Source organism: Electrona antarctica (genome assembly GCF_951216825.1).
Source record: "Electrona antarctica genome assembly, chromosome: 22".
NCBI classification, from domain to species: domain Eukaryota; kingdom Metazoa; phylum Chordata; class Actinopteri; order Myctophiformes; family Myctophidae; genus Electrona; species Electrona antarctica.
In genome coordinates, this window is record NC_136805.1 from 13,802,990 (window position 1) to 13,820,756 (window position 17,767).

Here is a 17,767-nt window from a genome sequence, read left to right on the forward strand (position 1 = left end):
AAACACAAAGCAGCATTCCTGCTGCATTTCACTACAACAGTAAATCAAAAGTGCAATAATAAATGCTTTTGTCAAATGTACTTGTATCCTGCTACTAAACAAAACATTCCTGAGTGCTTCATATCCATAACATGCATTTCAGTGTTATTAGTGTTATCTGAACACTACAAAAGTAAACAAAGTAGCCAAGTGCAATACTCATCAGAATAATGATTTCATTTTAGTGCAATTCTACATGCCTCCCATTGACCCTTTATCAAACTGGCATGACATTCACCCTCCCCCCACAGTGGGTCAATAATGGTTCTGTCTTTAATGAGACACTTGTGGTCTCTCCTGTTGGCGCACAATAGAAGGAATGTCAACTTCAATGTTTGTGCATGCGATCTGCATCAGATGAAATAACGTTTCATCTGACAGCCTGTTTCTCTCCTTTGACTTAATGTGCTTCATGTTTGAGAAATTGCTCTCACAGATGTATGTGCTCCCAAACATACTGGCCATAGAGAAGGCAAAGTCCCTGAGGAGTGGGAAGCGGGGCTCAGGTAGCAGTTTCCAAAACAAAATTCCCCTCTCATTTCTCTTTGCTTGAAAAAAAGGATCTGACTGTAGCTCGCACAGTTCAAGCTGCAACGGTGGGGGCTGCTCTGACACCGTAGCGGTGAGGGGGGCGGCAAACAGCGCTATCCGTGACTGCATGCTGTTGAAATCTTCAAACCGATCATTGAATTGCGTTTGCAGTGTTTCAATGTCGCTCCTGTACTTTCCGAATGTGTCCTTACATGTGGGGTCAGCGTTGCGCATCTCTGTGCGCAATTCTTCACATGCAGAAAAGTGTGTCGACAAGTCTGGGTGGTCAGATGCAAGGCAATGTTTGAAAAGGGCAAGTTTCATCTTAAAGGCGTTCATGTGTGCATAGAGATCCGATACCGTTTGATTTCTACCCTGCAACTGCAAGTTGAGGCGATTAAGGTGCGAAGTGATATCCGTGAGGAAGGCCATGTCACAGAGAAACGCTGCATCTCTGCGCTTGTGTCGATCTTCAGTTGCTCCTCCAAGAATGTGGGGATCTCTTTACGCAGCGCAAAAAAACTCTCCAAGCACTTCCCACGGCTCAGCCATCGGATTTCTGTGTGTAGCTGCAAGTCGCCATAATCAGTGTCCATCTCTTCCAAAAAGGAGACAAACTTTCTATGGTTTAGTGACCTGTTGCCTCCACGAATTAGATTGGTAACCTTGGTAACTAAATCCATAACATGGCTGAAGTCAAGCTTCTTGGCACAGAGAGCCTCCTATATCAGATTAAAAAAAATAAAATAAAAACGATTATGAATAACGACTCTCGCATATAATTTGACTACACTCGACTCGCATTGGTCATTATTAGTGACCCACAATAGATGACAATTATGTTAGTGAACTTACCTGATGTATAATACAGTGCAGGATTGTACACTCAACGCCACTCTTCCTTAGAAGCCCGGCGAATCCTGTGTGTTTTCCTTTCATTGCGGGTGCTCCATCGGTAGCGACAGCAGACAGTTTATCAAACCCCCCATATTGCTGCACGGCACTTTCAACAGCGTTGAATATGTCCACACCCTTGGTAGTGTCATGCAAAGAGGCCAGTTTCAACAGCTCCTCGTGTACCTTAAATGAGCTATTAATGGCTCTCGCGTATATAAGAAGTTGACTGACATCTGTCACATCTGTACTTTCATCCAACTTGCAGTCATGCATGACTTGTTTTAGCTTTCCCTCGACGTGATTCTGAATGTCAAATATTCTACGCGTCACTGTACGACGCGAGAGAGACACGGTTTCAAAGTTCTTAACCATGTTGTCATTGCCAAAAGATTTTGCCATCAGTATTGCGCATTGCTTCGCCGTTTCACCGTCGGACAATGGCTTCTTTTTTTTGGCAAGCTCAAGTGAAACGGCATAAGATGCCTTGAGACTGGACTCCTGTATAGTTGTGGCTTTGGTAAACAAGCTCTGTTGGCCTTTTATTTTTGTTTTCAGGTCAGCGACAATAGCAGCTCTGGCAGCTCCAGTGTACTTCTCATATTTGTCTTTATGACCGGTGACGGACATATAATGGCGACTTAAATTAAAATCTTTCATGGACGATTGTGTCTGTAGGCACACTAAACACATTGGCTTGCCTTTGAAGTCTGTGAAAAGATAGTCCATTTCCCATCTTTGCTGAAATGTACGATTTTCTTGGTCAATCTTTCTTTTCGCGCACATGATTTATGTTTTCCGCTCCTCATTCATTACTTTTCCTCCTTCCCTGTTCGTTCCCTCCACCGTGACGTCATGGGGCCTAAAGGAGCTCTTGCCAGTGGCGAGAGCGCGCTCTACTGGTGGACGGTTGTAATTGAAATGGACCATGGAAAGTTGCGTGTATTTAACAGCTGAAAATAATAATAATTTATCAATATTCGGATATTGGCCTGGGGGGCCGCATGGAACGTCGGTGAGGGCCGCAGGCCGCCAGTTGCCCCTCCCTGATATAGACAAAGGACAGAACAGGAATTCATCATAGGCATATCTTGTTGCTCAGTTACTTACTTTGTTATGTTAATGTCATATCATATATTTGTCCATTGGGAAAGTACTTCCTAAAACAGTTATTTACTTTACTTATTGTGATATTTAATTACTTCGAAAAACATTACCTGTACTTAAATGACTATATACGCTGATGTTTGTTTGTGTATTTGACGAGGGTCCGTTCTTGCCATTTACTCTGATCTTGCACTTGTAAACCTCTCTGAATGAAAGTGTCTCTACATGTCTTGAGTTGTAAATTGTTCATGCCCACGGCCAACTCACTGGTTGATGAGTTTGTTTGCCATTCCAAGTAAACGCAGATATAATGACTCATTTATGCCTTCTTCTGAGCAGCTCTATACGTCAGGTATCTCTCATAAAGTGAGGGAAACTCACAGTTTACAATGTCAGTTTTATCTGGGTTTACAAATGCAATTTTCTCAAATTATAGGGTACAGAATAAAATGGTACCTTTGAAAGTGTCCAACTATGAAGGTGCTATTGTGTTAAATCAACACCAGATGGAGCCAGAACATCAGCTCAAATGAATGACAGGTTGTCAATAATGTCAGAAGTTCCCACTGCCTTTTATAGTTTACCATCCTAGAAGAACTCAGCTGATTAAAACATCAAGTACAGACAGAGTAGACCTACCAAAAAGATTTTCATACATTGTCCCATTAAATCAAGGAAATTACATACATTGTATATACTTCAGAAGCAGTGAAAATATCTGATCTACCAACTAGGCTTTTTTAACCCATTTTGACCTAAGATCAGATTCTAAAAATGTCTTCTAAATCCTGACAGTTTTCTGAAAAAGTTATGTTTCTATGTCAGTCGTTCTTCGATTTTTCAAAAATAGCAGACCTACAAGCGCGTAGCGCGCCACTCGGTGGCGCGCTATGAGCTTGTAGATCTGCTATTTTTCAATAGCTAAAGCATAACATAATGCTAACACCAAAAGGGGTTCCCGCCCAAAATGGGTTAACTAGTTTGGGTCCCGGCCGGGGAGATTTCTCTTTTGGGAACCACTGTACACTGTTTTATAACTTATAACAAAGTTAATATGGATTGCAGCTTTAAAGCTCCCAGGAACTCAACTTTTTTTCCTAATTACCTCAACCAGAAGATATCCTGTAGTCACACCACGTCACACTGCGTCTCCTGGTGAGCTTGTAGATCTATCTGGTGCGCCACACCCGCATCTAAGTTTAACTCGGGCTTTAGAAGATATATAGAGCATGTAAATAACCTCAAACTGTAGACACTACACGCACACACACATACACACACACACACACACACACACACACACACACACACACACACACACACACACACGTGTGGCTGTGTGTGTGTGCGAGCGCATGTGTGTGCGTGCACAGTAACACACACACACACACACACACACACACACACACACACAGACACACACGTGTGGCTATGTGGTTGTTGGATGAGCATCAGGTCTTCATACCAGGGTTCTTAACAGTACTATGTTAACAACTGGCTACTTGGTCTGCCACAGAGTGTAATATAATATAGTTGCTTAAAAATGTTTAATAATAAGGAATATTAATAAAGAACTATGTTACTTCCTATGTGTGCATTTTGTGAATGAAGCCTCACAAAATAAATCACAATATGGTGTTCACTGTTCAGTGGCAAAGCCGCGAGTCTGATACAGGCTGGCTGCATGTCCTAGACTAGTGTGGTGATGGTCTACACCAGTGGTTCCCATAGGTGGGGTCCGGGGACCCCCAGGGGTACTTGAGGGAGTTCCAGGGGGTACCCAGCTAAATTATAGTTTGGAACCAAATGGACCCTTATGGGTCTGTAACTCTGAGAGTGTACAGATGGAACCAAATGGATCCATTTGGTTCCATTTGTACACTCTCAGAGTTAAATTAACTTAGATTTTACAATATAAATTGGGGGTCTCAGAGATATAGAAATGCCATTAAATGAGTCTCCACATACTAATGTATGTCAAACTGGGGGTCTTTAAATTAAACGGGTTGAAAATCACTGCTAGAGCCGTAAAAGTCTTCTCTTATGGGGGTCCCTGGCATATCTTTTCTAGATATGCCATAGTCCGCGGGGCTAATGAGTGTCAATTTGGGGGTCCTTGACATGAAAAGGTTTGGAAACCACTGGTACTCGTGATATGTTTTATAAATTTCACATGCTTCTTAAGTTTCACGTTTCTTTTCATCAGGCACTTAAGGAAGACCAGTGATGGTTCTGTTGCACGACAACATGCACATAGAGGCATGAGCTGTGATTGATCTGCTTTTGAGGGGACATATATACAGTACATACATACATACATACATACATACATACATACATACATACATACATTACATACAGTACATTACATACAGGCCGTAAAAAACATCCAAATTCTGTCCGTCTTGTCTCACTTGTAATAACTGTGACGTCAATAATACGAATACTGTGCTGGTACAGTTGTTTTTACATGTTTGTTTTTTGTTCAATCTTTGTGTTGAACTATCATTCCTTCGCTCTCTCTCTCTCTCTGTCTCTCTCTCTCTCTCTCCAATGTAACATTGTCTCTCTTCCCCTCTCTGTCTGTGTCTCAGGTCTGTGTACGATGACCAGCCCCACGCCCACAAGCGCTTCATGGAGAAGCTGGACGCCAGGATACGGAACCATGACCGCGAGATCGAGAAGATGTGCAACTTCCATCACCAGGGCTTCGTGGACGCCATCACAGAGCTGCTCAAAGTTCGTGCAGATGCAGAGAAACTGATGGTGAGAGAGAGAGCACAGAATACGTATGAGGTCTGTAAGGCTTGGAAGACGTGGCCCAAGAGCGAGACATGGTCTTGTTGTTGGTCAGCTAGATCGGGCCGAGCACTGCATGCATACACTGACACCACGGCGCGTAAACAGCGCCTCAAACTGTGACTCCGCCCACAACCGGGGGAAGTTGTGATTTGCGCTCGTTCACTGCAATGCAATTTGGGGCATTTTCAAAACAATATTGAGCAGAGTAGCGATTATCAAACGTATTTGCAATGCCATACGTTGAAAGATCTGTTGCCCGTGGACAAGGCACGCTACCTCCGCAAGTTAGATAGCATCGGCATAGATGTTTGTCCGTATGTGATTAAGGATTGGACCAAGTTGCATTGGCAGCCATAGAAAATTCTTACCCCAGGCTAAAACCGGATGTGACGTTTTTGGGCGTTCCTGTCTAGCGTGGTGTCAGTGTATGCTTTTGTATTTACAAAACTGACGACAATCATAATATTGATTCAAAGAATCTTCTGTATCGCAAGATGGCGTAGTCATCATACGAGTTAATTGTTAACACCTGGAACTCCCATTTCAAGGTGCACAAGGTGCCATCTTGGATGTAGCTGAAGTAGCTAGATGTAGCCAAAACACCCCTGAGGCGTTCGACAACAACGGGATGTATGATTACTTCTAACGCGACAAGCGACGGGACCGTGATGGGCCGTCAAAAACATGATCTTTGCTTAGATTTGGACTGATTGATTTAGATCAAGAGTTATTCACGTTTTAAGATTTTCGATCTCATCCACTAAAATGGAGGGGGACCACTTTGGATGACGTCCCAACCGGAAATGACATCAAATGTTGCCCAACAGGCGCTCCCAGCCTGTGGAGCGGTGCACTCGGTTATGATATCATTAATGTTCCGTCCTGTGATTAATCTGAGCGCTGAGCGTAACTATTTGATAGGACGGAGACCTCCGTTTATGCCGCTCAGGGTGTTAACTGTTAACGTAGCATTTTCCAAGCTTTGAAAATTTTTGAGCAAAGATGTCTTCAGTTCACCTGCCTAATTCTGTGAGGAAGTAGTCAAATTTCACAGTATTTGAAAAAAATAAAAATCTCCATGAAGACAGTTGGTCCCCATGTCTGCATGCCAGACCATGATAGTAACCATTAGTTTCAACCTGAAAAGCTAGCATGCTGTTTTTTTGCTCAGCTAAGGTAATAGCTAAGGTAAGGTAATGTTGGATATTTGTTGTTACCTTCTGTGTAGGCCTACCTGGCATCAAGAACAAAAAAAAGACAATGATTCAAACAACCAAGGTTTCCCTTTAAGAATTCAGTTGGCAGGCAAACGAAAAGCCATGTTCTCAGCCATGTCCACGTTGTAGCCACACAGCTGTCTAATTACTAAAGGACAGCATATTATTCAAATTGATAACCCAACCACACAGTCCCCCAATTATCGAATGGCAGTGTTCATTCAGATTAATAACCAAGAGGCCATTCAGGTCAGTGGCCCAGCCATTGTCCTCCAGGAGGTAATGAGAGTTTTACTGAAGGGCCAAAATGGCCGCCTTGTTACCATCATGACCTAATGAGAGACGGCAAGCATGTGATGTGGGAATCCGTCTCTCTGTCTGCCTGCACCTGCACTCCCAACCATCCATTAGCCCGGCTTTCAACCATCCATCCATCCATTGGCACTGCCTCTGTGTGTGTGTGTGTGTGTGTGTGTGTGTGTGTGTGTGTGTGTGTGTGTGTGTGTGTGTGTGTGTGTGTGTGTGTGTGTGTGTGTGTGTGTGTGTGTGTGTGTGTGTGTGTGTGTGTGTGTGTGTGTGTGTGTGTGTGTGTGTGTGTCCATTACTGTACTTGTTAGGGCCAACATGTCCTTGCAAGTATATGTAATTGAATTTGAGAAATAGAATTTGGGCCTCTTGCAGAAACATTGTCTTAAAAGTCCCTTTATATTTGTTTTACATTTGCCTATTTTTAAGCAAATGTTATTATCCTATTTTTCAGCATACTGCATTTGTGATTGCGCATGGCCGTTTGTTTGTCACTAGCGTACAGTAGGTAACGCCCCTAAACACTACAGGCATTTTTTGCGGCTTCTGATCTGGATCTGCGGAAGTTGACATTTTTCTGTGAAAACAAAAGCTGTACTGGGTTTTGTAGTGTTAGGCAGAATCTTCTTTGTTTGCATTTGTTTGTGCTAAAAAAAAAGAGCCTGTTTCACCATGCAATGTAATTCAATGAGGAGACTATTTTTGGAATATCAATTTCTAATCAACGGAGTAACTATTGAAGATAAGATATCTCACCATTATTTGGAGTTATGGCAAGGTAACTACACTGGAAATGTCTATATAAGTGCCATTGCACTTTAAATAACATTAAGGTCTGGTATTTAATCTTTATTATTTATTCAAAATAAGCTACAGTTATTGGGAAGCTTTCACAAAATAATTCCACCCACTGATTTTGTACCTGGTGTGTAAACTTGTGAAGTGACAATACACTGAAGTTGAAGTTGATGTGAGTTTCAAGAGCATCAGTACTGACATTATAAGGATGAAACCCAACAATGGAAAATCATGAACATTTGTGATGCTGTAAATGCTGGGTAGTAGAGAGGCACACACTCACACGGTAAGAAGAAGCTGAACACACACGATATCATCTAGTATTAGGTTAGTTGGGAACTTGGGATCAATTAAATTGATTTTACAATACAATCTTTATAATTACTCTAAAATGTCTCATATATGTTTTATTAGATTCTCACATTTTAAACGTGTGTTTTCTAGCATTGGACAAACAAAATGTGTTGGACAAACACTTTTTTCCTTTTATCTCTGTAAGAGTTGACTGCTCCAACTCTTACTGAGAAAATACAAAGTCTAATAGAAGAGCATAAATAAGAAAACATTGCTGAATTCCAAAAACAAACAATAAAATAAGCAAAAATCTGAGGAAATTTGTTCTTGTATCGCTTCCAGGATAATGAGAGAAATGCTTGTTTTCATGGTTACAAATATATTTTTTTTAGATGTACAGTAGACTTTTGTAGAATTAGGGTTAGGTTAGAGTTATGTCTGGTTTATGTATTTGTAGTCTTTGCTTTATTTAGATAGGAGAGAGTAGCAAGACAGAAACTGAGGCCAGGGAGAGAGCATCTTTGATTTTCTCCATAGTCATTAAAACATTTCCAAACTTACCTGAATAATTGAATCTGTTTTGTATAAACATCATTGCCTGCTAAAGATGTTAAGGGACGTTTATTTTCGCCGTGACTTCTATCTGCATAAGAAAAAACGAACCTAATTTTAACCTATCAGTACCTACCATCAGTTCCCCCAGGACACCCAGCAGCACCGAACCAAGCTACTCCTCATACACTGAGTGAGTTGGCCATGCCCAGATTGAACCCTTGACCGTGTCTGTGTGTTCCAAGGGCAGTAGCTACTGTGCTATCCGGATCAGTTGTTCTGTTGTGATGACAATTATGTGTGTCCTGGTTTTGGGGATCATCATCCATTTCTACAGTGTGTTCGCTGTAAATCTTTTCACGTACAAACTTATCTTCAACTGGGATTTCAGATAATGGTCCATAGATTGTGTGTATAACGTTTCACGCAAATCGCTCAAAGATCCAGGCAGAAAATCAGGTATAAGCATTTTTCAAACTGCTCAAAATTGCGGAATATCTGCGGGCGGAGCTTACTGGTCAAAGTAACAGATGTGTTCCCCAAAAGAGTCAAAGAACATGAGGAAACAAGTGCCATGATTTTTGGAGTAAGGCTGGTTTCAGTGCTATTTGGCATGACCCTCTACCATACTGTAAAGTTTCATAAGCATATGATGCTGCATTATATTATAGGCAAAAGAAGATGTTTCACAAAACAGCAATTTTCATTGGCTCACTTAAAAAAAGTACTATAGATTCCTTTGTCCGTATAGGTCCAAAGTTCACATGTAGACATTTTCGTGCATTTTGATCAAAGTTCCTGGAAGGAGAAACATTTTAACTGTTTTTCATATAATTCAAAATGGCGGGTGATATAGAGGTCAGAGGTCAAAAGTAAGAGCACGAAACACTGTCCTCGGCATGAGGCGACACATACTGTATGTGTATCGAAGTTTCATTGCCGACGGTCAAACGGTTCATGAGCTATGCTTGGTCAAAGTTTGCATTTTCAATTGAGTGCTATAGCGCCACCCTTTGGCATGGCCCTCTATGGAAGCATAAGGCTGCCAAAATTCAAATGAAATGGCAAATACAAAATGTGAATTAAAATAAGAGAAATGCTTTTTCATTTTCAGGTCATTAACGCATTTCTTGAGACAAAAATAAATCTAAGATGCAATAGCGTTTACATTTAATCTACAAATGTTCTCATTCTATGACACAATTAAAATTATAAATAAAGGATCATTTTATTTTCAATTTTCAAAAAATGCCCTGCTAATTAGTGGACAATATTAAAATGAAAAGGCACGTTAGCAGCGAATAAAGCTTGACCTGCAGCAACCATTGCTAAACTATTTGGATTGGCATTGGACAATTGCTTTTTGGGGTGGGATTTAGTGAAGGGCTAATTTTGAAAATTCAAATGAAATAAGAGAAATTATTTTTAACCTTCAGATAATGAACGCATTTAAGTGCGTATATAATGCAATAGCATTTACATTTCATCTCCAGGTGTGCTCATTCGTACACACGCCAATTTGAAAATGAAAATGCAATGTGATTTGCTTTTGCTTCATCTCCAAGTGTGCTCATTCTATGACAGAATGAAAAAGCAAATCACATTGCATTTTCATTTTCAAATCGTACACACACATCTGTAGATTAAATGTAAATGCTATTGCATTTTAGATTTATTTTTGTCTCGAGAAATGCGTTAATGACCTGAAAATGAAAAAAGCATTGCTCTTATTTCAATTGATTTTTCGTATTTGCCATTTCATTTGAATTTTGGCAGTGTTGCGAAGGCTTTCACTTAGAGTTCCATATATGGGATAACCCATAGTCCCATATATGGAGACAACAGCGATATCCAGCGCTGACATCAGATTAATGTAGAAACTCCAAAGATGGATATACACTGTGGTGACATCATCGTAACACTAGACTTGCACAGCATAAAAGGCGGCTCCCATGGCTTCTAAACCTGATTCCAGGCAACGCACGCGGTATCTCCAACAGGTCAACATATACGAATCAAGGTATCTAGCTTTACAACCCATATACCTTGAATGGCTTGCATTACCTTGGGTACGAGTCTTCTAGATGAGACAGAATAACTGGCTAATGGCTAAGCAACTCGTACAGCATTGAAGTAGAGGTTTCCACATCCCGGTTAAGTTCGTATCGAACACCACTGTAGCGGGTCCTAACGAAATAATCAGCACTGGTTCGAGCTATTTTACAGGCAGCTTTATGCTTCCATAGGCCCTCTACCATATTTCCGAGTTTCGCGGAAGGAGAAGGAGGAGAAGAAAAAAACAGACAAAAACAATAAGGGACTAAATCCCTTCAGGACTGCTTGGTCCCTTAAATATTATAATTTGATTTAATTGCTTGAAGCCATCACAATGCATTTGAGGGTTAAAAAACTATTTGAGGATAAAACAACACAATTAACCCATTTTGGGCGGGAACACCTTTTGGTGTTGGCATTATGTTATGCTTTAGCTATTGAAAAATAGCAGATCTACAAGCTCATAGCGTGCCACAGAGTGGCGCGCTACGAGCTTGTAGGACTGCTATTTTTGAAAAATCGAAGAACGATTTTTAGAATCTGATCTCAGGTCAAAATGGGTTAAGTAAGTCTATAGAGCCTTTTCCCTGTTGTGGTCCGCTCACATAAAACAGAACAGACAACAGAGGTATTCATAATACAGATAAATACAATTTCTTATTATTTCTTATCTAGAACTATTTTCATAGAATTCTAGCAGATACAATACGATACAATAATCCTTTGTTCAAACAACAAGCTTATAGACTTGAAATAAATTAGGATTGTGTGACAGCCCACAGCGAGGCTAGGACCACACACAGACTGTTCATCTAAAAATATTTTAGGATCCCCAAATGCCGCCCTAGACTTATAGACACCTCTCTCTCACACAATCATAAAAGTACTGTTTCATTCATCATCGTAGGTCCAAACAGTCACATGACGTTGTTAATTATTACAAAATCTCTCTCTCGCGTTCTCTTTATGTACATTTATTTACCACCGACGCAACCGATGCAACGTGTGTTTTGAGCTTCTGCAATTTTCACCCCAGAACAGGGATGCTAGGGTTCAAGTGGTTTTAAAATTGTTCTGTGTGGACGCATTATCCTAATGATTAAAACTAACTCTAAACAGTCTGTGTAATGCGTAATAATCTTCTTGGTATGGCGTCGGAGGAGAGACACTGATTGTCTTGTTGTCGCCCCCTGTTCCTGTGGAGAGGACTCCCATTGAAAGGCTGTCATCGGAAGGCCCAGTGGTCAATTGGGTCATGGCTCTCAACCGTTTGACAAGAGCCGAGAGTTCAAAAATCCCCATCCAGAATCGAGAAGTTTGTCACTGAATCTGTGAGAAAGGGCCTGTCATAAGCCATTAGGGCTCATGAAAGGCCCAGCGTGCCGACCGCGGGTTCAAGTCCCCGCTGCCTGGTTAATCTGAATTTACCCGCCTTTGTCCCTGCCCCTTCATGGACAATGAGCTGATTACAAGGCTGAGCAGTTGCAGCGAGAGAGAGAGACACAGAGAGAGAGAAATGGGAGGAGCAGAGAACCAGGGATGAAGAGAGGGGAGAGAAGGGTGAGGGAGGCAGATAGATACAGTGGTGATAGATGATGGATAAATTAAGATATCGTTGCTGTCAGGCCTTTATATTTATATTCTATTTTTTTTGTGAATGAATGCCCCACTTGATCATACTACAGCGTCGCACACAAGTATTAAAAGTAACGGATCCACAAGCCCAAAACGCGGAGCGAACCGTTGTGTTTTGAGCTTCTGTGCGTCGCCCAAATTGGGCCATCAGCGTTAAATTAACATTGAGGATTGTACTGTGGAGATTGGAGTCCCAGAGATGAACAATCATGTCAAATGAGGTTCCATGAACACATGCATATCAAACTTGGGGTCCTTTAAAAAGGTTGAGAATCACTGGTTGACCTCTGCGTTGCCCTGCCACTATCAGTGTGTCCTGCTACAACAACAATCAAAACCGTGAAGGAACTTTCATGCATGTATGAGATGAAAAGTTGTTCTGGAACCCATGCAGGACCAAGTGGGAGAATGAGGTCAGGGGTCAAATCAAAACTGATACCAAGCCTGCAACTAATGGTTATTTTAGTGGTTTACATTTTTGTTTTAAATAATATATATATATATAAAATATTTGATGTGATTAATTAATAGGGTTAACCCTAACTCTACGCTCATAAATTCTCCAAACACAGACTTATATTGCTACATTTATCCAGCCATTAATGAACATAACTTCTAATTTATAATTTGGAACAGGGGTATTCACATTTTAGCACATATCAGACATTTTTAACTAATACATCACTAATCCAAGTTCAAACACAAACTGTCAAAGAATAAATTGATCAGTCGATGAATTACTTCATCATTAACGGATGGTATTTGTTTGCTTTTTCCCCCGCAAAGGGCCAAGTGTCAGACACTAACAGAAGACTGCAGGAGGCTGGGAGGGAGGTGAGCAGCTCCCATCACACACACACACACACACACACACACACACACACACGGCGTACAGTTGTTGTGGTGCTGTCAGTCTGTGCGTGCTCATCAGGTTGAAGAAGTGGTTAGACATGACCGTTCTTTAACCTTGACAGTTAATGGTGTTGGTGTCTCCCCTTCCAAACCCCTCCCTCTCTCTATCTCTGTGTCTCTATTTGACCCTGTCTCTCTCCATCTGACCCTGTCTCTCTCTCTGACCTTCTCTCTCTCTCTCTCTCTCTCCATCTGACCCTGTCTCTCTCTCTGACCTTCTCTATCTCTCTCTCTCTCTCTTGGTCTGACCCTGCCTCGCTCGCTCTGACTGTGTCTCTCTCTCTTTCACTCTGACCCTATTTCTGTCTCATTCTGACCCTGTCTCTCTCACTCTGACCCTGTCTCTCTCTCTCTGACCTTCTCTCACTCTGTCTCTCTCTCACTGTCTGACCCTCGCTCATTCTCGCTCCCTCTCTTTCACTGTGACACTGTACAGTATGTCTCACTGTGACACTGTCTGTCTCACTGTCACACTGTCTGTCTCACTGTCTCACTGTTACAGTGTCTCTGTCTCACTGTGACACTGTCTGTCTCACTGTCACACTGTCTGTCTCACTGTGACACTGTCTCACTGTTACAGTGTCTCTGTCTCACTGTGACACCGTCTGTCTCACTGTGACACTGTCTGTCTCACTGTGACACTGTCTCACTGTTACAGTGTCTCTGTCTCACTGTGACACTGTCTGTCTCACTGCGACACTGCCTGTCTCACTGTCACACTGTCTCACTGTTACAGTGTCTCTGTCTCACTGTGACACTGTCTGTCTCACTGTGACACTGCCTGTCTCACTGTCACACTGTCTCACTGTTACAGTGTCTCTGTCTCACTGTGACACTGTCTGTCTCACTGTCACACTGTCTCACTGTTACAGTGTCTCTGTCTCACTGTGACACTGTCTGTCTCACTGTCACACTGTCTCACTGTTACAGTGTCTCTGTCTCACTGTGACACTGTCTGTCTCACTGTGACACTGTCTCTGTCTCACTGTGACACTGTCTCTCCCCTCCTCTGTGCGTCAGGTGACAGCTCAGACGGAAGAGGTGATTCGCTGTCGGGTCCAACAGAGGAACATGGTCACCACTGTGGAGAAGCTCCAGCTCTGTATTCCTGGTAAGATGCACACACATTTATAAAGGGTATTAAGTCACACACAGTGGCAATAGTGAGTTACTATAGTGATTAACTTAATGGAAAGATGGATGTGGTCTGCATAAGGTCTATACTCTATAGGTAGGTAGTTTGACAGTATATACACACATAAAAAAATAAATGATGTTGATCTAAGAGGATAGAGCACCAGAGAAGTCATAGCGCGGTGGTTACAAGAAAGGTCAAAACTTAAATGCAGATGATGAAACTTAACAAGTAAATGTAGAGCACCGAAATAAACTATTCATTCATTCAAGGACCACCGCCTCATCTGTGTGTGTGAAGGTTGAAATTTAAACCCATTGGACAGTTCAAATGGAGATGTCATTTTCTTTCAAGTTCATTTTCGAAACGGTGCAGAGAGACAAAGCGAAAGCAACCATAGGATTGCATTTTGGGGGCGGCAGAGCTGAAGCAGCAGCCTAGGTGCCCAGACGGTTGAGCTAACCGACCAGGCCATGAGCAAGCCACTTAACCCATAACTTAACCCCCCTCCGCGCTGCTCTGTGGGCAGCACTGGGTGAAGCTGAAAAACTGTTCCATGGGATGTGATGTGATGATTGTGATCCCAATTCCAAGTTCTACTTCCAGTTTGATTTCCAAAATTGGGAGACAACGCAGCTGGTCGGCTCAAATATGCCATTTGAATGTGTTTCACCATGTATCTGCAATCTTTCCTTACATGATTGATGTCTTCTGAGTTTTATTGTCCAAAAAAAGTAAAATAAAAGATTCAGGATGGGGGAGGGAGGGAATGTTTTACTTTTCAAACTCGCACCCTCTCTCATGCACTTTAAGTTCAACTGAAAAGTACGAGCATGAGAAAGTTTCATCCAATATTATTTTAATATAGTATATTATGTGTGTATATATGTTGTTGATGATGACGAGCTTTTTCCTGTTGTCTTTGCAGTTCTGGAAATGTACAGCAAACTAAAGGAGCAGCTGGAGACCAAACGGTATGTTCCTGTTCCCGCTTGCCGTGTAGATCTGCTATTTGTGAATAGGCAACATAATATGAACTGTAAATGGATAAAGTGATTGTGATGCTGTATTAACCCATTTAGACCTGTGGACGATTCTACAAATGTTTTCTAAATCCAGACAGTTTTCTGAAAAACCCATGTTTCTATGTCAGTCGCTCTCAAACATTTTCATGTCAAGTAATTGGCCGCTGACCCCCATCTGAAAATATGTTGTTCCAGGGACCCCCCAGAAGCAAAGATTTGAGTTAATAACGTTCGCTCTGAAAGAACCACCAAAAGGGGTTCCCATGCTGAATGTGTTAACAGATGTTGATAGATACGCAGACTTGTTTTATGCACTTTAATTACTCCACTTTCATCATTGGTTGACTAGGATTCATGGCACTTATAATTCAATTGTAATTGTATTATACCTTGGAGTAGGGGATCAATTTCAGAGATTGGTTCATTGTTTAACCCATTGATGCCTGAGGCTGAATCTGGCCTGACCTAAGGTTTCTGAAAACCTTCAAATTTTGGTTCATTATTTTTTTAAATAGTTATGTTGCTACATGTATAGCAATAGCTGATGAGACACAGAGAGTGCGCCGGCATCAAGGGTAGAACAACGTATAGGTTGCACCAGGCATCAATGGGTTAATTCCAGCCATCACATGACCAGACAGAAATCGTGGATGAAACCATAGACTTTTAGTTGAGTGCCATATACAAAGTGCCATATACAAATTTTTCATCAGTCTGAAAACTTGGGTGTGTTGTTAGTTCCATAATGTTTGCCTGATTGACACTAGTCTGTGTTTCACATGCTCTCTACATTTTGATTAGCCAGGACAGTGAACAGTGACAGGAAGAGATAGTGAGACAATATGACCCAATAATTGAACCTAGGATATTGCAATTATGTGGTTGTTGCATTGACCAGTCGAGCCCCCACAATGCAACACCTTGTGAACTTGTAGAGCCGCTATTTCTATTTGAATAGACTGAGTGTAAAATTGGGCTTAAACGGTGAAGTCCTCCAGTTTAAGAGGGTGTAGACTGTACCAAAGAGGCAGTAGGTGTAGTCTTGTGGCCAGATCTGTGATCACCACTGTATACTTAACTCTCCAACTCAACCGCCGCCATCGTTCTGGGGACTGGGGTTCAGTCAAACCTCACTTTTACCCCGTGAACTTTGGCCGGCACAGCAGGTCATATTTACACGTAGATCTGTAAAAAAGGAGGGAGCCAAGTTCACTCGGGAACGGAAAATAATGACCCTTCCTTGTTCATTACCGTCTGCCGGGGCCTCCATAAAGGAAGGGGCCATTCACTGGAAGGACAATTGACCCTCAGTGTGCCCTTGTTCACAGCAAGGCCCCCTCACTGTAGCCCTGTCACGGCCCACAGCCAAATGAAGGCAATTAGCCCTTCCTTGCTAGCCACCCTGTGTGTGTGTGTGTGTGTGTGTGTGTGTGTGTGTGTGTGTGTGTGTGTGTGTGTGTGTGTGTGTGTGTGTGTGTGTGTGTGTGTGTGTGTGTGTGTGTGTGTGTGTGTGTGTGTGTGTGTGTGTGTGTGTGTGTGTGTGTGTGTGTGTGTGTGTGTGTGTGTGTGTGTGTGTGTGTGTGTGTGTGGTTGAAGGTGTGTGCATGGCATCTCCTCTAAGCACTAATGACATGTCCTAACCCATGTAGACCTGAGTTAAAAACATTCACTTTGAAAGAATATATATTCAAAGATTTGCGCCACATTTTTTACGATTTTTCAAAAATAGCAGACCTACAAGCTCGTAGCGCGCCACTCGGTGGCGCGCTATGAGCTTGTAGATCTGCTATTTTTCAATAGCTAAATTATAACGTAATGTTTAAAACACCAAAAGGGGTTCCCGCCCAAAATGGGCTAAACACGGTTACTGGGAATGGGGAAGAATTCACATGTAGCACGCACTTAGCATACAGCGCACGTATGTGCCGTTGCTCCTCAGATCAACATTCTGTTTGAAGTCATGCCACCTGCTAGTTTTTGGGGCCTTTGTGACCCCCGGCCCGGGCCGGGGAGCTATGCACATTGACAAACGTTTGGCCCGGTAGATTTTTTATGAAGCCGTCTTCTGTTCATGTGTATCCAACACATTTTACACTCATTTACCAACCAATTAGATCCCTCCACAGCCTGCCCATCAGTCTAATGATGGGAGCCCAGCACGGTGACCTCTGGCTGAACCTTGTGTGACTTGACGCTAACTTGATATGATAATGCCACGACTAGAGCCCAATGATGGATTGAATTCATCATATCCATGGCGTGATATCAGTAATATCAGTGGCTACAGTATGCATATTGTATAGCAGTGTTTCCTCAAACGTTTGAGTTTTAACCCATTTAGGCCTGACGTCGAAAAAATTCTAGGCTTATATCACTCAATATTTCATATCAAGGACTCCAAAAATTATATGTAATTGGCCGCCGACCCCCATCAAAATATGTTGTTCCAGGGGCACCCCCAGAAG

General features: G+C 42.1%; 1 protein-coding gene across 1 annotated transcript in view; it reads left to right on the plus strand.

Moving 5' to 3' along the window:
- The window catches only part of exoc6 (exocyst complex component 6), an 84,717-nt gene that overhangs the window by 11,472 nt on the left and 55,478 nt on the right, over positions 1-17,767 (plus strand). The window contains 4 exon segments of the mRNA XM_079492230.1: positions 5,166-5,337; positions 13,017-13,064; positions 14,163-14,253; positions 15,206-15,251. Of these exon segments, the coding sequence (XP_079348356.1) occupies positions 5,166-5,337; positions 13,017-13,064; positions 14,163-14,253; positions 15,206-15,251 (357 nt within the window).